Source organism: Odontesthes bonariensis, chromosome 2 (assembly GCF_027942865.1).
Source record: "Odontesthes bonariensis isolate fOdoBon6 chromosome 2, fOdoBon6.hap1, whole genome shotgun sequence".
Lineage (NCBI taxonomy): Eukaryota > Metazoa > Chordata > Actinopteri > Atheriniformes > Atherinopsidae > Odontesthes > Odontesthes bonariensis.
In genome coordinates this window covers 15,940,644-15,964,263 of record NC_134507.1, presented here as the reverse complement: position 1 = coordinate 15,964,263, position 23,620 = coordinate 15,940,644, and the positions used below count along the sequence as shown (strand labels likewise).

The 23,620-nt window shown below is 41.9% G+C and overlaps 1 protein-coding gene across 1 annotated transcript; it reads right to left on the bottom strand.

The window, feature by feature from the left end:
• Positions 1–687: 687 nt before the first annotated feature.
• Positions 688–22,027, bottom strand: xpo5 (exportin 5). Its single transcript, XM_075478317.1, has 33 exons — positions 21,828–22,027; positions 21,187–21,308; positions 21,019–21,091; positions 20,796–20,933; positions 20,329–20,511; positions 20,197–20,223; positions 19,900–20,085; positions 18,535–18,611; positions 18,407–18,451; positions 18,209–18,299; positions 16,446–16,529; positions 16,189–16,314; positions 16,017–16,107; positions 15,796–15,924; positions 15,494–15,609; positions 15,231–15,386; positions 14,912–14,953; positions 14,713–14,802; positions 14,391–14,590; positions 14,195–14,297; positions 11,862–12,043; positions 11,420–11,520; positions 11,237–11,333; positions 10,973–11,108; positions 10,675–10,773; positions 10,530–10,576; positions 9,420–9,529; positions 7,917–7,976; positions 7,733–7,827; positions 7,539–7,646; positions 6,948–7,085; positions 6,363–6,527; positions 688–1,153 (listed from the first exon to the last, which is right to left on the bottom strand). The coding sequence occupies exons 1-33, from the start codon at positions 21,927–21,929 to the stop codon at positions 1,007–1,009; spliced, it is 3,666 nt and encodes a 1,221-aa protein (XP_075334432.1). The 5' UTR covers positions 21,930–22,027; the 3' UTR covers positions 688–1,006.
• Positions 22,028–23,620: the final 1,593 nt, after the last annotated feature.

Here is a 23,620-nt window from a genome sequence, read left to right as displayed (position 1 = left end):
CTTTAACCATCTGTGGAACACCTGCAACATAAGAGAGCTGTTCTTCCTATTCAAATACACAATAAGCATTCACAGAAACACCATCCTGTGGATGTTAAATGAACATTGCACCACAGGTACCGTTGGTACATCCTTCCCAACCAGACAAAAAAAAAAAAAAAAAAAACGTGCACCAGGATTTGTCCTCCGTTTTTCCTCTTTGCTTCTAACTGGGTCACATCAGCGTTGACGGCAGCAGCATGGTCACAAAACGCATCTTCAAACATCAGCTTCCAAAACTAATGGACTTATTTCGCCCCCCACTCCAATTCTTAAACCGCAAAAGATCTGCGCCTTTGCACAAGCCAAGATATAATACAGACACATACCTCTGTTTCCTCATAGCACTGCAACAGGCTCCCTCTTCAGCTTTTGGCAAAACGAACGTTGTTTGTTTGGATATCATTAGATGCCAATTACTTTTCAGTCTATAAAAGCTGCCGCTGAGCTCTCGTACTGATTTGCTAACTCCATAAATCCATGGCATGCTTAGTGTGTGTGTGTGTGTGTAGCTACGTCTCATTAAAAAGACAAAAGGACCCAAATAAACTTAAGGAATGCAGAGTAAGGTAGGTCTGTGACTAAAAGTTTCAGCCGAAGAAAAAAAAATGGAGACTGTTAGTTGAAGATTTTCTCCAAAAGAAAAAACAAACAAAAAAAAATGTAAATCTGAAGGATTTCCATCAAATTTCCACAGCTGATGCAGCTTTTATTTGTATTTTTAAAAAAGGGATTAAGTGTGTGGTATTTCTCGTAAGCAGGACTCGAGGAAAGGTCTCAGAGTGAACGAGAACTGCGCCGTGGCTCAATGAGAGTGAAAAGAGGACTTTTTGAATAATGGGAGTGTTGACAGACACGTTAGGCAGCGCCACACCGCCCAAGCTGGAGAATGGTGAAGAAAACTGTGGTGGTAACACACGACTCCGTCTTCACTCACTATGAAGTCCACTTGAATCATTGAGCGCTTCTACAGGGCATCATTCTCAGGTGCGAAGAGAGCTGCGAGGCCCAACGTTTCACTGTCATGGATATCCTTCTCTGGCTTTGGCTTTTTAAACAGCGATGGAAGATTTCGGATATGAACCTCCTTCCTGAACTGCTGGCACAGAGCTTTCTGTTGGCAGGGGACGGGGAGAGGAGAGGTTAAGCAGAGCAATCCAAGACATACAACAAGGAATTTCACTTGATTGTTCAGCACTGTTGAAGCTGCTGCACATTTTCTGCTGGTGCACAGAGAGGATTTACAGCACAGCCAGAAACCCACTGCTGAGTAATGATCTGCACTACCGGGCCAGCGTCTCGCCACTTCTGAAGAGCGGTCTACAGTGAGATACACAGTGAAGCACTGCTCTCTAGTGGTTAAAAGCGCGAGTTTCATTGGGATTTGTTATGTGGGGGAAGCTCAGTGGATTCAGAGCTGCAGAGTGTGTGCGCCTAGACTACCAAATCTGACTGGGAAATGACCATAAACCATAAAGAAACCGAGATGAAGCATCCCTCTGCTCTGCACCCCAAACAGAGTTGTTCTAGATACAGTTAGCTGTGTGCAAAGCTACTTACAAAATCTTTCGGTAAGTGCACTCACTTGTAAATCTGTAACAGTTTTGTTGTTGCTGCTAAAGGAGAGAATAATGTTGTAAAAAAAAAAAAAAAAAAAATTAAATAAAAAAATGTGAACAGAACAACGTCTTCATAGTTTAATCAACTGGATTGATTTATATCTTGCAATAGCATAAAACCCAGGCTGCAAACTCCTTTTCATATTTTCCATGACTTCTCAGGCTCATAAAATTTCAGTCACCGCTTTCTCACAATCTTGAAAACCCTCATGAAAAGTGAGCGTATCGAAGAAATTTCAGGTCAAGCATAACTCCATAAAGTCTGTCTTCCTACCTTCCCATCCCCGCTGTCACTTAGTTATCTGGCTGTACCTCATGTCTCTCGTCTATAAAGACTTTAACATGAAACAGCAATGTGTGGAGAGGTGTGGATGTGTTCCATGTTCTCTAGGAAACTGCTTTAAATAAATAGTAGTAGTCGAGTGGGAGGGGCCGAGCTGCTGTGTTGTGTTAGCAAACGGTCACAGAAAATTGTAGCTTTGTGTGTCATTAAGCCTTGTGGGATGATGGTTGTGTATTCATTCTATGTTTATGATCAATCAGAACTAATCACTCATATGTCCATTGCCAGTTGTGTCAGTCAACTGTTCGGAGTGCGACCTTTGGTAAAGTGGTCGGTCGCCAAGTGGGGTGGGGCCGTAGGAGACTTTTCCCAAGAATAAGAACATGAGTTACGAAAGTAGCAGCCAGTGGGTTTTTCGCTCCTATGCACTGCGACATTGACATTTTGTACTGGATGTTCGTTGATATTACTCCGCCACCGCTAAGAAAATAGTTCAAGCATGAACGAGCTGCCAAATAAAACACGACAGAAGCAACTTTTCGCAACGAAATTTGATATCCAGTGCACACCAGTAACCACTCCGGTGAGTTGATGATTTTAAAAACTAACGTTTATGGTGCTTTTACGGACCTTTTTGGACATGCATATGACGGGGCGGAGCGAGTGGCCCGGCAGGTCCATGGCGTTCCTCTGGCAGAGGAATCCCAGTATTTGTTTGCATTGACATATTGAGGTAAGAAGTACACTCACACCAGACGTACCCAAGGTTTAAAAAACAGCCCGCATGTGTGTCACTATTACAAAATTTACAAAACAAATTACAAAACAAAACAAAGTTTCTAAATTTAAATGTCACTATTACAAAATTTCTAAATTTAAACAAAACGAAGTTTCTAAATTTAAACAAAACAAAGTTTCTAAATTTAAAAACTAAATTAGAGTATCTATTTATCCTATAGGGAACTACTGATATCTCTCCATCCCACTTGGAGGGAGTAAGTAAAGCGCCATGTCCAAAATAAATTTAATTTAAATAAATAAATGAATAAATAAATAAAATTAAAAATAAAAAACAATTATGATCTTTTTGGGGAAGATTATGCAATAAAATGTGCTTCCTCTGAAAGGAATCATGAAACAATCCAAAGACCAAAGGTTGAAAACACCACTGGAGTGGACAAACGAGGCTAAGTTAGCCTTTGAAAGTTTGAAACAAGATTTGCAAAAATCATCCAAACGGGCAACACCAGACTAGGAGAAGCCATTTTTCTTATATGGCTCCAATAGACACCATAAGATTTTAGAACTAATAAATCAGAGTAGGTATGTTGTGACTGACAGGATGTTTGTGGGTTGTGCATCTTTTGACACATCCAGATGTGAGAATACAGAAGTGTACTACATCGGATCCTGCAGATGTCATTCCACGTGAGTTTGAAGGAGAACCACATGAGCGTGTAGCAGAAGCTATGAGATACATTAAACTGAGACCGGACTTAGAAGCAACTCCACTTGTGCAGGCTGACGTCACTTATGTTGTGGATGGATCATGTTTTGAGATCATTTGGGTAATCATGCAGGTTTTGCAGTTGTGAAACAGGAAGGTGAAAACTTTGTGACGGTGAAAGCTGAGAAGTGTGAACAGCCATGTTCGGCACAGTTGGCTGAACTGAAGGCATTAATGGAAGCATGTCTACTGGCGAAAGGTAAGGTTACGAACGTGTACACAGATTCTGCATATGCTCATGATATTTGCTATTTGTTTGGAGCAGTCTTGAAGCAGAGAGGGTTCAGGAGGGCAGACGGGAGTCCAGTGCGACATGAGGGCCAAATAAAGGAGCTGATTGCAGCCATGATGCTCCCCTCAAAACTAGCGGTGATGAAGTGTCAAATAATCGTAAAGGTAACGAAATGGTCGGTAAAGGTAATAACGCGGCTGATGAAGCAGCAAAAATAGCATCAAAGTGCCAGCTTGCTGTTTTGGCACCAATGGTGTCACTGGAGCCAGATGTCACGCCACAACAAGGATATTGGTCATACATATGGGATAGACGGTCGTAAAGTTTTTGGTAAGAGCAGTGATTCCTCGGTTTGTCATTCCATCAGAGATTAGCTCAAATAATGGTTCAGTGTTTGTTTAGAAAGTTGCAAAAGGCATTCTGCAGCAGCTGCGAATCAAGCAGCGCTGTGGAGCCGTTTATCATCCGCAAAATCAGGGGTGATCGAAAGAATTAATGGAACTTTGAAAGTGAAACTGAATGAAATCTGTGCTTCAACTAAACTAAACTGGATGCTTTGCCGGTTGCACTTATGAGCTATCGCATGCAGACTCAAAGAGTCGCGCACTAACACCGCATAAAATGCTAACGGGTCGACCCATGCCGGCACCTCGGTGAGAGGTCACTTTAGAGAGCCCCCACTTGAGCAGTTGCAAACAGAGTTGAAAGCTTACATGAAGCAACTAACTGCAATCCATAGAACAATCTATCTACAGGAGGAGACCAGAGACTCAGGTCTCGAACAGCTGGTTGAGAGACCAGTGGTGCCAGGCGGCCAGGTGCACATCAAAGTGTTCCGGAGCATCCAGGTGTGGGTGTTGGCCGACAGCATGGGCTCAGGAGAACAAAGCCTGGAGATGTTGGACGGGATCCCACAAACAGGAGAGGCGGGAAAGGGTCCTGGGATGAAGCCACCCCGCAGGGGAAGTAGCCAGCCTGGGTCAGATGATTATGATGCAACAGACACACCCACTCAGGCCGTGCCACGCCACGAACTTTGCCAGCAATACACACTAGAGCTAGTCGTGAAGAGGTATCGGTTAAGCTTGAATTTAAGTTCATGGGAATAAAGGATGGTGAGGAGGTGTGGATCAGCGGTCCGGAGGAGGAGACGACCAAATCACCGCCTCTGGACGCCACGACAAAGGGGCAATCTGGTGAGATCATGTTGTCCTCGGGTCAGAAAGAAGTTGTTCACAATGGTTGTAAGAATAGAAAGATTTCTCGTGAAAGTCTAGGGGGACTTGATACCATTAGCACTACAGGATAGAATAATCATGTTAATCCAAGAACATATGGAGTGTACATGCACAGGTAGAGACAGGAAAACAGTGGTGTGTTGCATTATACCCATTCTGAGAAGGTGTTTGCTGCAAGTGATGTTCAAACAAAGAGTGGAAGAAGCCAGGAGGCAGATGACCATGCGAGACCGGGTCTGAGGACCAACGCATGGAAGAACTGGACGACGAACGAAGGTTACCAACGGACGGTTCACAAGATTCTTTCCTCGGGTGTGGAACCAAGTATAGCCTGACAGGGAGTGGAGATGGTAAAGATCTCTTTGATTGGGAGCGAAGTGCTGGCAACCTCTCCTCCCAGAGTTAGCTTAGCAGTTCCAGACCCAGCCGGACGGATGTTCGGCCAGAAGCAGACGACGCCAGAGTACGGGAGATGGGACGGGACTGGAAGAGCTGCATTACATTGCATTTTATTACTATTATTGTTTGATCATTCATAATTTTCTGTATTGTACTTGGTACAAAACTGTGATTTATTCATTTGATGATGGTTGTGTATTCATTCTATGTTTATGATCAATCAGAACTAATCACTCATATGTCCATTGCCAGTTGTGTCAGTCAACTGTTCGGAGTGCGACCTTTGGTAAAGTGGTCGGTCGCCAAGTGGGGTGGGGCCGTAGGAGACTTTTCCCAAGAATAAGAACATGAGTTACGAAAGTAGCAGCCAGTGGGTTTTTCGCTCCTATGCACTGCGAACAGTGGACATTTGTGATGGCAATGTTAAAAATTTAAATGATTGTTGAATTCAGTATCATTTAATGTGATTTGGGTACATATATATATATTCATTTTCATTTATTCAATATGTTCCCTTTGACTTAGAATGTTGAATTATCAGAATAATTTAGTGTTGATTATGTTAATTAATTAATTATGTGGGATGATTTTCTTTCATCTTAGATTATTTCTTTATTAAAATCACTGATAAGTGATTTCAGGGGGGATTATGTGGGAGAGAAATGTCATGACATGGCCTAATTACATCGTGTGCCTTGTTGACTGGTTCATATGAATATTGTTTAAGGTTAGAATGAGCTTGTTTACCATAATGGCGAAAGCCAGGCGCCTTAGAAAGATAGGGGCTTGAGCCACGTACGCGTTGTATGATACAGAACGGTATAAAGGCTTGGCACAAACTGAGGTCAGAGGGAACTTCCGGACATTCTGAATGCACATGTCTCTGTGACGGTTTGTTCAATAAACTTCCCCATGAGAGGCTGACCGCGCGGATCCGACTCATTTATTCTCCACAACAGCCTCAGAAAGGTGTTATATTTTAATGAAGACATGCAAAGCATCCCATGACGGTGCCATGTCACCCACTGGTTAAATGCTGCATTACCCCAACAGTTCCTGCAATGAGCTTCTTGAACTGGTCTTTCCTCTTCTTCTCTCCAGCCTTCTGGGCATTGGGGTCCAACAGCTTGTGATCGTACTGGTCCAAAGCCTCAACACTGATATTTGGAACCTGGATCATCACCGACTTGAGCTCCACGTAGCGAGGCCGCTAACACAGATGGACAGACGAATTCACAGGCAGGCACAGGGATTAACAGATCTGCATTCTCCAGAATAACGATGTTCCACAGATTAAACTTCTAATTTGGAAATATACACTACTTCTCTGTATTATTTATAATAACACAAGTGCTAAATTAACTTTTGATCAATTTAAAGGAAACTGAACTTAATGTGATAACTGATGATTTGAATGGAAAAATAACTACAAATCATCAAAGACAGGGATTTTTCCCCATTTTCGGATATTTTATAGATAAAATAATAAAGAAGACATAACGCTGATTAAATAAATAATTGCTAAATGATGTCCTAGGAAATGTATCTCAAAAACGACAACAACAACGGACGAATAAAGGCAGAAATAAAGAGCAGAGACAGCAGAGGAGATTTCGGTGACAAGCCTCACCAGGTTTTCATAGATGAGCATGGCCAGCTGAGAGAGGGTAGAGTTGCAGACTTCATGCTGCCCATGGACCTGAAGGCCTCTAAGAACGCTGGTGTAGAACCAGGTCACTGCTTCAGGAAGGAGATTACCCCCTACGACCTAAAGAGAGGGAGAGCGGATGTGTAAACATGAGACACTTTTTACAGCCACTTTCAAGTCACAGACGGCAAGCGTCAACTTGAACAATTAGCATGTAATAAACTTCCCAAACTGTATCCACAGATTATTGTCATTCCAGTCTGGTAATCATTTATATCTCGTTTGTTCATATCTCGTAATGACAGTGAAGTCAGTTTAGCAACAAGTATATCCGATAACAACTTAAAGCACATTGAACCCCACTTGCTCAGAGTTGGCTCTGCAGCTGAGTAGTTCCCATTATTTACATTTGCATGAGGAGCGTTCTCGAAAAATTTAACTTCCTTGATTTCTGAAAATGATTTAACATTATCGGAGATAACTCGACGTATAAAAACAGGAGTCCGGGATTTTAAAGGTTGATGCACGAGCATCTTCAGCCAAAATAGAAACCCGTTGAATTAGGAGCGCTACCTGCCGCAGAAGGGTCCAGCAGACCATGGAAGCAGTGCGATGACAGTTGGAGGCGTCTTTCCATGACAGCGACGTGAACGACAGGGTCAACAGTGACATGTAGATGTTCTGAGAATGGAAAAATAACTAAGCGTATAGGCAAACAGTTAAAGTTCAGCTCTCTGAATGTCCTGTGCGATGCGTCTCAGGCTGACCTCGTCTTTCATCAGGCATTTCCCCAGCTCAGTCAGCTCATCGATGGGGTGCGCAGGAGATGCCGTCTGCACCGATTCCATCATCACGTCTTCCTCTACAAGTATACATTTCAAGCAAAGTGACAATACTCCTTGCACACACAAAAAAAAAAAAACTAAATTACAATCGTAACTTCACTCTTACCATCGATTTCCTCCTTGTTCGCCGCAGGTTCAGACACTTTTTTGGAAATACAGCTCGCAGCTAAAAGAGAAGGAGGAGGAAGAGTTTTAGGACCCCGTCATAACTCAACTCCCCACTTTCTCCTCAGTCTTGGGGTAAAAGCTGATCCGGCAGTTGTGCACTGCATCCTGAAAATTTCACAACTCGTATCTTTTGTCCCGTCTCAGTAGAGGAAATCAAATGGGACTCACAGCTCAGTGTCGTCCTCAATGCCAATTGCTTTAAATTTGACAAAGAGCAACACACATTAAAAAAAAAAAAAACTAAAAAAAAACTTTGCTGTTAAGCAAGCTTCTTCCATCCACTTTGTGGCCTGTGACGCTGGATATGTCAGAGACCAAGTGTGAAAGCAGCAAACAAACAGGCAGAATGTTGATTTTTTTCTGTAATTTTCGTTTCGCCCCATGTGTGCGTGATTAAGGAACACAGCTGTTCTTATGAGTCGTGGCCAAATGCTGAGAAATCTTAGCCTAGAAATCTAGACGCCCCTAGCGACCGCAAATTGAATTTGCTCCCGGGCGCAGTCTAGTCAGTTGTGGTCGTTTTGCGAGGCTGAAAATGGAAACTTAATCAGGCCAATCAAATCGTGAGGAGCGGGGTCGGAGGCCTGGCTACCTAGTGACGACAGAGGTGCGACGTTTCAGTGTGTAGTTCCAGAGAGGTAAACAGTGGCTGCGCCCAGCGAACAGTCTTTCGATTTGGCTTTGGCAGCGACTCTAGAAGATTTAAACATACATTTTTCTTTGCTTGACGAACAGATAACTGCACTTAAGTAAAAAATAATATTCTTTCCTCTCTGACATTAGACGACACTCCACCATGTACTTTCCGTCGCGCTGACTACGTAATCCTTCTTCATTGCTCTGATTGGTTGTTGCGCCATCCTATTGCGTGGCATTGAGGGCAGAGGCAACTTAACAGACAACCGTTTATCCCGCCCACACTGCTATCCAGCTTCACTAGACCCCTGTACAGCTTTTTGCTGTAGGGGTCTGGCTTGCTAGGCTAGAGAAATCTGACAGCAGACTGAAGACCAGTCTAATTAATGGTGCTTCTTCAGCGCTCTGTCGGGATGAATTCAGATATAAAGCCAACGCTCAGCTCCATTTAGAGAATTATGGGGTATATTTGCACGTTCTTAGTAAGTTCTGAGACCAGTCGTTGCTTTTGTGTGGCTGGCAAAAACACGACCTTACCGTGCGACTCAAGTGCATTAGCAAGATTAATAAATCCAGATTAATGAAATCTATCAGGTTAGAAAGCAAAGATTTTATGTGTTTTTTGTTCATTCGAACTTGGCCGCTGAGGACAACCATTCAATACGCAGCAAGACAAGCACTTTGAGTCCACATTTATCTTTTAACACCGCTTTATCTACTAAAATGTTTGAGCCGCCTCTGACGTATACGCTGTAAATGTAGTAAATGTAGGTACTATGACTGAAAAGTTATTAGAGTGGCTTACCGAGAAAATCCATGACCTCCCTGGTGAGCAGGCGCACGAGCTGCTCCTCCAACATCTCCTGGGTCACCTGGGTGTCCTGACAGACCACCTGCTCCTCTTCATCCTCACCACTAAAAGCACAACAAGGCTCTCAGTGACTTTACATTATCAATTAAAGCGGTGTTCTTAGAAAAAGGCAAAGACGTTACAGAATAATATAGATAAATCAACAGCCACCGAAATATATTTGACAACCCACTCATAAATCCACATTTTATTTGCCCTCCAAAATAGCTAAATGTACTATTGAAGAGCTTTTTAACAGACACATCAAATGAGTGCTTGATCCCACACAGGAGACTTCTTTGTGGGGTTACACTGTTGTAAACTAGATTTAGCAAAACTTTTTCCCCCAGAATGCTTGAAGCTCCCCTACAGTGGCAGCTAAACATCACCCGGCCCCCGCAAAATCTACTAAATAAGGGCTCAAATAACACAACAAAAGAGTCTGAGGCTGAACAACCCTGAGCACACTAGACTCCTGAAATGTTATAGAGATGTTCCGGAGTGATGGCACACGAAAACGCAAAACGCCCACGACATTTGCTCTGGACTTCTGCAGATTTTACTCGGGGACTGGGTGGAAAATCTCTGCAAGAACATCCGGAACATGCGTAAACATGCCGGTAAATATTCTGGAGCATTTGCGGCCACATCTGGTGACATCTGTGGGAAGTAATCCCAATTCACAAAGAATTTCTCCTCATAACTGCAGGCATCAAACAAATACCATTTGGCACACTATTTCTGCACCATGAGCCGTGTAATGTTTATGTGAACAGAGCACAAAGTCCCAACATTCACAATCACATGGGGAAAAAAAAACAAAACTTTGAGATATACTCACAAACATCCATACAGGTGTTGATCTGGAGCCTTTTAACTGTGCGACAGTGAAATTTTTTCATGGCGCTGTGTTAATGACACAGTTAGTGCCTGGAAAGGAGCTTTCAATTCGATCACCCCATGATAAAAGTCCTAAAGTAGTTAGCAAGGATTTATGAAGGAGCACTCTTATAAATACATTCCTTCAAAAATCATATTACATAGAAACATTTTACCACAACTTACTTGATACCTGTCCTCTGGTTGATGACCTGCCACTTCATGTTGAGTCTCTGTAATATAAAGCAGAAGTACAGCCATGATCCTAATCAATAAAAACGACTGTGACTGAGCTACTTCAGAGATGAGTGTTACAGAACAGGACCCTGACCTGCATCATGTAGGTGAACAGAGGGCCCAGCAGAGGGCGTAGGAGACTGTCATAGTATTCTGGAGGACAGGAGAGCACCAGCTGCTTCAGAAACAGCCGTACACACTTGTCAAGGCAAATCATTGTTACCGTAAAGCAACAGCTCAGCTTCGTTAATGAGGAATAGTATGTCTAAATTCTCTCGGAGATAAAAAAAAAAAAAAAAGAAAAGATTGTGTACACAAAATGGCAAGAGAAAAACCTGGCAAATGAAATGAAGCAAAAGCAAAAAATATATATAAATACATAAAAGGATATGAATCATCGGGCGAACTCTGTGGTCTGGCATGTGGTCGAGGGAGACGAATGCAGAGCCAGCTATTCCTTCAGCCAACCTGTCTATAGTGTAGAATTCCTGCTGCAGAGATGGGCCAGCGTTACCCAGGACATGGAAGCTGCAGAAGTAAAGGCAGCAGAGGCCAGAGTTTAAACAGCAACAGTGTGGACATGAGAGGTACAAACAATGTATCAAAATTTGGAGGAAAAAAAAAAAAAAAAAGTCAAATCTAACTGCAGAACACACCAGTTGTCGTATAATGTGCATAAAAATCCCTGCATGCGCTCCAGGTTGCTTCTATACACAGGAGTGTCATAAATATTCACAGGACACTGAGGGAGACCTGAAAACAATGAGAAGGTTTTCACCACAATCTGCTTAGACGACAGCTCACTATAAAATAAACAAAAACAGAAAAACTCCTCTTACCGAGAACTACGTTTTTCTCCCCATCCATCATTTCATGGGCTCTGGAGAAAGTGTCACCGAGGCGGGCCATGTTCTCCGGTATAAACAGACTGTTGTGAGTCCTGCGGTGAGAAATAAACTCAATTTACTGGTCACGGATCAGCACGGATTAGCTCAGAACTTCTCCGAGGCATATTTCTGATGTTCGGTAAGGGAAAAAAAATTTAAGAGACATTTTTCAGTTTGGTCTCTGAGCAGCGAAGAATGCACTTTCAGCTTCAAGTGGGTTAGCAAAAATGCTGCATCAACCTTGAAGGATTTAAAGTCTGTCCCTACAATTTAACAACTAGACTGATAAAAGAAAAAGAAAAAAAACCAACACTGTGCCTGTGTACAAATTACAAAACTGATGTCACTTTCCATATATTTGTGCAACTTCCATTTAAAAAAAGATTATGTTGACCTTATCAAAGCCAGTAGATTGGGCAGAAAAGCCAGAAACTGGGCGGTGCAGGGGTTTCTGTAGATGGGGGCTCCAGTGGAGGTGTAGCCCACCACAAAGCCACCGGTCTTGGCTTCTTCCAGACTTGCGGGCCAACGCGCGCGCTTCACCACCACCAGCATGGCATTCAAACAGAAGCTCACCTAGAAGAAAGAGACGTTTCATAGCCAACTTCAAAGCGATTTCGTGACATTGGTTTAATCTGATGACGTCATCGCTTTGTTGATCAGCTCAGTACTTTTGTCAAGAACGAAGTCTCAGAAATATTAAAAGAGACCGCCTTCAAATCTCTTGTATTGCATGGGGGGGCTGTCACGATCTTGAAATGGTTACCAACTGTCCAACTCGATCCACAATTGTCCTTTTGTTCATTTTAAGCCACGATAAGTTTTAGAGGAGTTAATCAAAAGGACCGTTGCTATTAAACCACAGAAGAAGAAGACAGGAACACAAACAGCTGAAGACAATTCAAGTCGAAATGATTCTGTCAATTTTGCAAATGGATTTCTGCAAGCTAAAACAATTAATGGATCATCTCCGTTTAACAGCAGCAGAGGAAGGAGGCGTCATAAAAAGCACAGAAGACATGATGAAGATCAGTTGCTCTGTACCTTTAATCTGCCATTACTTGAGTGTGGGGGATCGGTTATCAAGACATACCGACAGCATCTGTGCCGCATGGGATTATTATTCGTATAAGGTAGTTATCGAGAATCTTGAGAGCTTGTAGATTGTATCCCTTCATGCGGTACACTAACATTTAAGATGCTATAGACTTAATATCTTATCAACTTGAAGGTCAGGAAAAATCTGATGGTACAGGTGCAAGAAACAACCCTGCAGTAACCTTGTTATTTGAAAACGTTCACCTCAAAAATAAAATGCAGATAACACTTGTATTCGCTATAAAACTGAGACCATGACTTTTTTCACCAGTTTTAATCATTTACAAGTAACGGCCGATACAAATCCACTGATTCCATCATCATACTATGTACATATTAGTCGAGACATAGTTAGAAAGTGAGTTAAATCGCTGTTTTGATGTCACTGGCTACATGGTTGCTATTGAGACCCAGAATTCCTTATGGGTAATATATTCTCGGGTTGAACTAGTGATGGAAATATGACTTTTGTTACGGTTTCATACACCTGTGACTCTACAGGTGAATGATAATGATTATTATTTTCATTCTGCAAAATGACTGGGGGTCAAAAAAGAAAATGCATAAACACAACAGACTATGGAATTGTGGGCTGATAATGATGTTAAAAACAGTGATTTTGTAGTGACAGCCGATGGTTAAGACCAATTGTTTTAGCAAATTTTTTTTGCTTCCTTTAATATCAGTGGAACTTTATTATAACCTTTCGAATGAGGAAAAACTCTTTGTGTGAAAAATAACAGTTTCAAATGTTTTTTTTTTTTTCCTCAGCCTGTTAAGCTATTACCTACTCAATGACTTTCCACTACTTGATTCACCAAATAAAATGTTCCGATGAAAAATAAAATGCTCCGCTATGGAATTAGGCTGCCACCTACTGGATGTTTGCTGAACCTGCGGCTGCAGGATAATACTGTCAGTTTCACAGCAAGTCAAAGCGACATCAGATAAACTTTGGCCAACGCCATCGGTCTCGGATATCTTTCTAGCAGATGGGCCGATTGCACTCAACAAGTTGAATATCGACTGATACGGATATTATAAATATAGAATAATAATGCTCACCACTTGGCCGAGCTGTACTCTTTTACTCGCTGATTTAGTGCTAATCAACATGCTGTAATTTCAGCATCCTGCTCCCTAAACGTGGACAGCAGCCATGGTAAAAATTACAGAGATGGGATATAAATTCAAAGCACCACTGCGAGCAATTCTTGAAGGCTTTTAATTTTGATTACTAATAAAAAATTAAATAAAATGAATGGGAAAATCATTTGTGAATTTCTGTCAATTTGCTCTCTGCTCATGTGGTAAATAACTATGGCGGCATCACATGGACGCTCAAAAGTACATCTTTGGGCTTTTAAAAGGTAAAAAAAACAATCCAAAGTATGAATCCTCCGGTGTTAAAAACCATCAGGTTTTTTTTTAGCATTATTTTGTCACTTGAATATAACTGATTTCCAACTGCAACAGTGTGACAAAAAGAAAAATATTTCAAGTTTTTTTTTTTTTTTTTTTTTTTTTTTTTAAACTTTAAAGTGTTAAACTTAAAGAGTTGGGGAAAAAAGCAAGTCTGCAATAACCTAAACTTTCACAAACATCTACACATTCTTCTTTGATACTTACTCGCCCCCTATTAAGGCCGGCTGTATCTGTGTCTTCCTTCGGCTCCGTGACCACCTGATCAGCTCCAATGAAGGATAAGAACTTGACAGGGTCCCATAGCACGCTGAAACGCAACAAAGAAACAAGACCAGATTACCCTTTGTGGCTTCAAAAAACATCATGCACAACTTTAGAGAAGTGGAAATAATTCAAACACCTCCTTATCTCCTCTGAGGTCCACTGCGTGACCACCGAGGCCATCAGTTCGTCTAGAAAAGCCTTCTGCTTTTCGAAGTCTTTAAACTGGTTGCTGATGAGCACCAGAGCTTCCATAAGGGCGCACTTCTCCGTGTACGTCAGTGCGGCTTCACTTGAAAACAGCTCCTTCACGTGAGTGTAAAACATGTCGAAGCAAGGCTGCAGAGGAAAAAAAGCAATTACACAAGTCAAAGAACGTTCACTTCCGCCCATCATTTACCTCGCTCACACACGTATAATGTACAGACATGTCATTTTAACCGGGATAGCAGGACAATTACCAAGATAAACTGTGAGTAATCCCGGCAAATCTTTATGATAGCAGAGCAGGCGTGCCTCCTCAAGTTCTTGACAGCTCGAGTCCGAGGTACCTGGAAAAAAAAAAATGAATAAAAATGATCGGTTGGAGATAAATTGGAGATAAATTTCTTTACATCTTTGGCATAAATGACAATATTTGGCTCTGTGAAGGCAGCTTACCCGTTTGTCCTGATCAAACTCGAATGTGATGGCTTTAAACAGCTGCAGGGGCAAAAACAAGAGGGGAAAAGTTTTCATTGGCACGTACTGGAGGTAAAACTTGCTGCTGAAGTTGAAGACAGCCTCGTACAAAACAAAAAACTGCATTTACAAAGAGGTGACAAGTGAAAATGTTACAAGAACAGGCACACCGACAAACGATACGTGGACACGACCCATCTCCCACAAGTCCACTGGTGTCAGTGTTTTTTTTTTGTTGAGACATACAGGATGGATACACACAAACAATCTTTTAACCAGTCACATGTATTCATCTGACCTTGTAGAGGACCTGTGGCAAGATCTGAGGTCTGTGGATGGTAAATGGGAAAAGGGCAGAGACATTGGTGAGCACACAGGACATGATGAGCGGGTCTTTGGTGTCGTAGTTCAGCACGGCCTGCAGCAGCTCCATGCTCTGATCTATGGGCAACTTCTGTGAGGTTTGAGAGCTCTGCATTAGTTGAACTAGCTTTATTCATTGATTCCTTGTTGTAAAAACACAGTTTTTCCTGTTCTGTAGTTTGACAGCGAGTTTGTTACCTCCTCCTCTAGATTTTTGAACATCTGCGAGACCACACACTCCATGAAGACCGTCATTGCGTCCCACTGGACGACTGATGGGGACCGGAGGGAACACATGCCCTCTGAATTCTTTGCTGGAAAAGAGGCAAAGTGAATCAGTGAAGTTAATCAAATGAATACAAAAGGTCATGACCATCAACAAACTCTTCATTTTGTTTTCAATCAGTGAAACCAATTTTACTGATGCATGCATGACCTTCTGTCACTGTAATAAACCAAAATTTTCTGTAACTGATCGAGAAAAAGCTAAAAACACTTACATGTGATATCTCCGGGATCTATTGGGCTGGCAAGCTGATACTGCAGCCATTCTGCGGCTATCTGGAAAGCCTCCAGAGGAACGATGCGACTGGCGCTCCTCAAAACGTCTCCCTGCTGCGCTCGGAAAGCTGCGAGCAGGACAAACGCACCGTTAAGACGGGTCAGAGCACAAGATAAAGGGGCTGCTCTCACGTGACCTTAGTCTGAATATATCACCTACAGTTAAAGAAAGAGTTGAAGTCTTCGTCGCTGTCAAAGTCCACGCGGGAGTACTCAGAACTTGGGCTATCGTGTCTGGATGGAAAGCCGGTCTGGGGAGAAACGCAGAGAGAATGGTAACAGTCTGGCTCTTAGTCGCCACATGACCAGCGGCATTCAAAACTGTGCCTCACCTTGACGAGGTTGGTCATCGATGCTTTGAGGTATTTGACAGCCATCTCCACAACAACGGCATCTTTTGACAGGGTCTCGTGTCTGAACAAAGCTCCCCATGTTGACAGAGTGCAGGATTTTAAAAACTGCAGAAAAAGACGGGGATAACGACGGGGGAGGTGGATACATCACAAAGGATTCATACCAATACAAACACAGTCAATGACAAGTGGAATTAAGAGTCGACAGCTCCAAGTGCTACTAATTATCATCTCACCTGACTGGAATGTGAAGTGAAGGCTAATAAGGCTTCGGTGTACTTGCTGAGATTTGCAGGTACTTCAACTTTTACATCTGAACCCTATGGAAATCATAAAGACAGTTTATGTATGCGCACGTGGACAAAGACCAGATGTGAAGCGGAACACGTGTGCCAGATTTTAACGAAGAGACGGCGATACTTTTAGCTCCAAAGACGGCAGTCCAAAGAGTGGCTGCGAGCAACAGTGCACAGAGGCAGCGAGGCCTTAGTGAGACGTGGGAAGTATTGTTCAACTCCTGTCACACACACTGACAATGTGGCACCAGCCTATGGGGTTGTGCTGAGGCGTTTCTGGCATCTTTTAGAATGCAAGCACCGTGAAACCATCAAAAAGTAACATCTTATTTCCGATTGGCCGTTTTAACCAAACAATCAGCACTCCGTCCCCTCATTCCTTCAACTTGCTTGATAAATCTAACGTGGGATTCTTGAGACAGAAAGTACGAAATATTGTACGAAAATAAGGCAATGAGAGCACTTGACCGATCTGAAACATTCAGCACTGCAGGTCCCACCCTAAAGGTACTGAAGGCTTTTGGAATATTACCTCCTGATAGGGGTTGTTCTTGAGTTGTTCTTCTCCATTTCATTACTGGACCACACCAAGTGCTTCAGAGCTCTCAGATTTGGCAGTTGCCATATCCTAACTGCACAGTTTTGCAATCTCTACTGTGGCTCAATGGGATTTAGATGTGAACCTACAGCATGCAGTCAAGACAGCCAATGTCCGAAGCAGCAAAGCAACTCTAAAACATCCATGAAGCATGTTTGATAGTAGGTCCGATTCTCTATTCTTTGAAGGCCTCATTTTGTTCCCTCTTAAATTATGTGCTTTTCCAGAGAGCTTTATTTTGGCCTCATCTGTACATAGGATATTCTCCAAAAGGGACTTCGGCTGTCAGAGGGTTAGGGTTAGTTTTGGAAAACTCTGATCTGTGTTAGCGCCCCAGCAGCCTTTTCATTCAGATAGTGATCGATTAGTGTGAGCGGATATAATTAACCCTGTGCCTGCACGTCCACTTGAATTTGTTCAGAAGTTTGAGGTTCTGTATCCACCATCTGAATAATCTTTTGTGGCAATCTTTCATCAGATTTTGTCCAGCGGACAAATACATTTTTTTTTTTTTAATTTAAAAAAATAAAAATAAAATAAAAATATATATAACAAGATTTCTGGAGATGGACTTGTGGCCTTAATATTGTAGGTGTTTTTCCATAAATATGGTTCGCAAACCTTCCGACAATTCTCAGCTCATTCATCTGTTCTCCGTGCTCTCTGTGCTACACATAGACAAGCAACACAAAAGGTTTAACTGGTTGTCATTTTCACATTACCAGCACCTGCTAATTTCTGCAGGGAAGTTTCCTTACAAAGTAAAGGAGCGCCACATGCTTGAAGTACAACTTTTTTTTTATGGTTTTGAAAAGGCACCAATCATTTCCTCCATTCTGATAGAGAAGCGCCGTATGAAATGTCTCAGATTTGGCTTTTTTTTTCTGCTTTCATTGTGCGATTCCAAAGCAAGCAACAAAAATACCCATGAGAAGAATCAAAGCGTTTCTAATTGAATGTTTTCAGGTTAGTAGTTAACCGACAAAAAAAAATTTAAGAATGACAATAATTTTGGTGTCGACTGTGTAATAAGAGGTGCGGCGAGAGTGTTCGGGTGTCTGACGAAAACACAGAGTAGTGCTTAGACACATGACAACAAACTCACCACTAATGAGCAGAGCTGGAATCCCAGAGCACACAGCACCTGACAGAGCCTCTTCAGGAAGACGTAACGCCGCTCCACCACCTCAACCGCTCTGAAGATACGCAGAGAAGACTCCGCTGTTAGTCACAGCCAGATGTGCTGAATAAACGTACAACTGCCACTGTGCTGCACAGCGGAAAGGCCCGTCCAAATACTTACGACGGCTCAGTGGAGTTCGTACATATTGCCAGTCCATCTGCTGACCTGTACCCAGACACACAAACCATTAAAGAGCAGTGGGTTGAAGTCTACACAGAGTGAGGATGGAGAGAAGCTGCTGTACTCACTGGGCTGCAGAGAGGATGTACTGGATGGCCACATCATCAAACAGCAGCATGAACGGCTTCCTCTCCTCCAGTTTGCCCTGCAGCAGGACGACATGAAAGACTGAGAACGGCTTCTTACTGTTAACTTAATATCCAGTAAAAATTCCCATGAAAAAAAATGAATGTTCAGCTAAGCTTACTGCAGAATTATTCATCTAAACTACAGCTCCAGAAAAAAAAGGGACATATCACTTCAATAATCCAACTAGAAAGCAATCCCCTTCAGTAGTTATTTTAATACTTAAACATGGAATCGAATATATACGGACACAGACTATTACCGATTGCTTGATGGTGGTTATGGGGTTTTTTTTGGGGGGGGATTCTAAAATCCAATCTGAAAAGTTTCTGAATCCGATCCTTGAGCCATTTGAATGCAGGACGCTGCCGCAACATAATTTTTATGGTGTTTCTCTAGAATTTTGCAGGACCTCTCAATGTGATAAGTCCATTTTATATATTACTGTGTTTATAACTGATAAGAGCAGTTAATAAGTATGAGCTACAAGCACGTGGCTCTTTGCATGCAAACCAATGAAAACAAACAAAAAAAAACATTAAAAATTAAAGGTTTTTGTTTTTTCTTTAGAGGGAATTGTAAATATTTAGAGTTTATCAACTTTGCCTATTACATTTGTAGTTAGTTAAAAAAAAGACTCCTTCACACCTCTAGGCTCAGGGGTAAGAGGCTAAAACATGTGTCATGAATTACCACATTGTGGTGCTGTTGCGTCGGATCGCTTCAGGGATGTACCATGATCACAGAAATAAAAGAACATTGGTGATAAAAAGGGATTCATGCAAATACAAATCAGAGTGGAAGAGTTAACTGCATGACATTTGCCAAAGAAGTTAAGGCAAAGTGCTTCGGAAAAGACAAAAGAAGGGCATTTTTTTGCTTTTTAGTGTTTGACCGGAACGCTAAAACTCTATATGAGTGTTCTTATTTGGACAAGAAGGTAAAACTTCATTGGTACGAGAAAACTGAGTGGACAAAAGTACGTATTTTTGAGAAAAAAAAATAACAATTCATATCATGTAATTGTTTTCAAAAGGTCAACCAGCACACTGATCTGTAATAATTTATTAGATTAGCATTTCATGAGAGAAGCTAATGTTTTTTGGAAGGGGAGTATAATGGAGCCAAACATATTCTGGAGCAAGCAGCCAGTTTCCATCAGATGTAGTGCATTTTAAGGCACTCCAGTGTTAGAATATAATTTTCTTTTTTCTGGAGTCTGTGACCATAATCCATCCGAGACGAATCCCAACATCACAACAGTTAATTCAGTCTAATCAAAATCGCATTTTCCCCCTCGAACTCACCTTTCGGCTCAAAGCGATGAGCAGACACTCCGAAGCCTCCAGCTGCAGCTCCGGTTCACCCAGCAGCAGACATAACATTTCCAGCAGATGACAGTTTCCAGAAGTGATGTGCACCAGAGACACCCAGTCAATGTAGCCCGCGAGTGTAGTCAGTGCGGCCACAGCGACTCGACAGTGTGCTCTGGCCTGCGTGTGTGGACAAACAGGCGGAAAATAGAGGAACAGAGAAATTAATCAGTGTAATTAGGTCAACAGCAGGTTCATTGTGAAGCACGAATAAGGTAAATGTTTTCTCACCAGCAGTTCATGTCCAGGTGACCCTTTCTGAGTAAAAAAAAAACCAAAACAAAATAGGATAAGACTCCTGTTCAAGTTACTTCATAGTTAAATTCCTCCTATTAGCAAATAATATTGTTATGACCCCCTCACCGCTTTGCGATAGTCCTCGGCCTTAATATGCAGAATTGCCAACATAAAACTGAAGATGTTGTCCATGTTTTGAGTGAGTGTCTGCTGGATGTCTCTGCGTCTCTGGGTGGGCAACGTCTGGAAGGTGATCACATCCTCCGCCAGCCTCAGAAGTATCAACATGACCAGCTCCGTCTGCGCCTCCTGTGAACGAGGCACGACTCTCACGTTATCCAACAACTTTTTAGCCTTGTTGAAAATCCAAGCGTAACAGTCGAGAGCACAATTACAGTGATAAAACAACAAGGTGGGGGGGGAAAGATGCTCGTCAGGGTAACAGAAGAAAGCTGATATGAAACATAATGTAATGTACAACATGTAAATAAGTATGACTGATTCTCCGCTGAGGTTATTTGCATGCTTGTCATTACATAATTCTATTCAAATTGAATTCCCGCTGACCAAGGACCATACAGTAGGCAACTCACCCCTTGGCTGGTGAGAGCCTCCATCTCCTTCAGCATGTCTGGCCAGTGTTGAGGCCATTCTCTTTTTATCATTTCCACTATGATCCGTGACAGGGCATCTTTGACGTGGCTCTCCTCCTCCAGGATAGGATGAGTACCCTGATGATATAAAGCGACAGTGACGAGCATCGGGCACAAGCTAGACAGACAAAAGGCAGGTGGTTATATTCATTCTCACACCTACCTTTGACAACAGCTGCATGGCACACTCCTTCAACTGGACTTTCTCCTGTTGTTGCATGTTGTTCCATCTGAACCTGCAAGAAGAAGAAATAAAGTCAAACATGCATTTAGTTTTTTTTTTTTTGTTAAATCATGTTAGATTTTGTTATTATTGATTTATGCCACTCACTTGATGACGTGCTCCAATATTTGCAGACCAAAGTGTCTCACTACAGCTGGCTGGGCTTTGTCGGCTAATTGTAAGCCACATGGGACACAGAGGGAGCTTGTCTCTTTAAACTCCTCACAAAACTGTTTTGAAAGAGAAGCCTTGTTATTTCAATGTCCACTCGATCATCTAAACGTGGTGAGGCTATAAAATAACTCAGTTATTACCACACACGTGGAGGGTGCCAGATAACGGCTAGTAAACCTTACAGCAATTGAATAGCACACGGCTAACATACACAGTAGCAAATCAAGCTAGGAGTCCCGTTGCCCTTGACAACCTAACCATTAGCCGTCCTTATACACCTCCATTCTCCAGCCCCTTGAGATATTATTACTGTATGAATGGATAAACAAGAGCCAATAGTGGGTGAAGTGATGTGAATAGCATACTCGGCCAGCTCAACAAGCATCAGGTCAACCCCAACAACATATTTAACTCATGCAAACGGATGTTATCGAAGTGCTGTTACTAACACCCTGTTGAATAATAGCATTAATCTGTTCTTCTAAACAGGAACATTATTCTTGGCTCCAAAAAAACATCAATAACTGACAGGCTCGGCTAACTAGCAGCTAGCTAGCAACCGGTATCGCTTCTACCTTAAGGGCCTCCAGTCGGTAAATTTGGCTTGTTTCTGCATCCATCATCACAATCACAGCTTTCATAAGCTGTTCGCACATCGTAGCCACCTGGTCAGTCATGACTTCAGGTAGCGTCTGGCACACTGCTAAGACGAAAGTAAGCAACTCCCTTATGCAAAACACCTGCACTACAGTGTGCTGCGTGCGGACAGGGTGGTACGTCGGCCAACGTGCTCAATATGTGCTCCTGCGGACGGGTTTGACCCTTTTGGCCTGCCGTTGAAAGGGAATTCTGGACGTTGTAGTCAAAGCATAGCTCTTTAAAGATCGTCTATGAACTGACAGAGAAATCATATCTAAATTATTATCATTATTATTGTAAACATTAAACACTGTATGGTTACCAAGTGTAAAAGAAAAATGTGTGGCCCTAAATGTATTTGTAATAAATTAATACATTAAAGAAATGATAATGTGAACAAACAAAATATTAAATTAATTTCTTCAAAAAAGTGTTTCAAACATGGCTAACCTCATCATATTCCCCATGGAAAAATCAGCAAACATCCCTAAAAAAATGTATTCATTTTAAAATTCCCTTACGTTTAATTACAATTTCACGACAGTAAGGCTGCAGCACTCATTTTACTATTCAGGAAATCAAATTATCTTACTATTACTAGGTTATTACATTATGTATTTTAAGTGTTTGGTTTCTTAAGCCGTTGCTTTGTAGCAGACCATGACAGGTCAAGGTATACATAGAAAAAAAAAACAGTTTTGTGTTGAAATTTAAATAAACTTTTAGAATAAAAAAAAAACACAAGATCAATCAAATTTCATTAAATGACCTTTTTAGGATACCCATATCATTTTAAAACTCAGCTAGTTTTGGACAGAGTCATCTGCATCGGGGCCAAAAAAAAAGAGGTGGAAGGCGATGGAGCCATAGTCACTAAATAATCAAGGATTGTGTGACACGTAATCATATAACTGAAATAATACGAACCTATTGAAATAATAGCATCAAGTTTAGGATAAAAGCTATCCAGTGTAAGAATTTTATCATGTGATTTGATCAAGGTTCAGTCTAAACATGCAGTCAAGGTGATAGAAGTAAAAGTGAAGACGCTAGTAATAATGTTATGTGTCCCACTGAGCATTACGGTTGGTGTGTATGCACACAGCTCTGCAGAGAATATACTTTCTCAGAGAGCTGAAGCAGGCTCACCTTCCCAAGCCACAGTCAAGGGCCTCGCCAATCCATCACAGGGTCAACACAGAGATAAACAAGATCAGAGAGACAAACAGACCTGAATCCCATCAGGAATTTGAGGAGGGAGCCAGAAGGCATCCAATGTCGAAAAGGACAAGTGCCAAAGAGTGGTATCAACTAAAATAGTCGTTTTGTTGTTGGGATGGCAAATTGATGACTTGGAAATCGCATGAATACTTGTGGACATGGTGTTTTACATCCGGCCAGGGAACAAACATAGGTCAAAATACATATTCAAATTCAATAAAATATTTAGCTCAGCTATACATGATCTGGGGCTTAACTGCGCTCTTCTGTGGATTTGGATAATCCTTCCAAACCTTCTCTCGAAATTCATGGAAGGTCGATCTGTGAAACGTCACATGATGAAGCCGCTTGCCAGAACTCCACCCAGTTCAACTTTACCTCCCAACTTATCAATTATAAGCAGAGTAAGACCTCCTGTTTCTGACCAATTCACCTAAAGATTAACGTATTTGTCCAGTACACGTTTAACTTTGCTTCCAAGTTGCTTTTCTTATCCAAGTGAATATTG

What these genes read in the sequence shown, in the direction of transcription:
- xpo5 (XM_075478317.1), bottom strand. Translation starts at nt 21,929, where the DNA reads ATGACTGACCAGGTGGCTACGATGTGCGAACAGCTTATGAAAGCTGTG. An exon ending in AGGCTCTCACCAGCCAAGGG is followed by an intron (nt 20,512 to 20,795) that starts GTGAGTTGCCTA and finishes CCTCGTTCACAG; the next exon opens with GAGGCGCAGACGGAGCTGGT. An exon ending in TGCACATTATACGACAACTG is followed by an intron (nt 11,109 to 11,236) that starts GTGTGTTCTGCA and finishes TTACTTCTGCAG; the next exon opens with CTTCCATGTCCTGGGTAACG.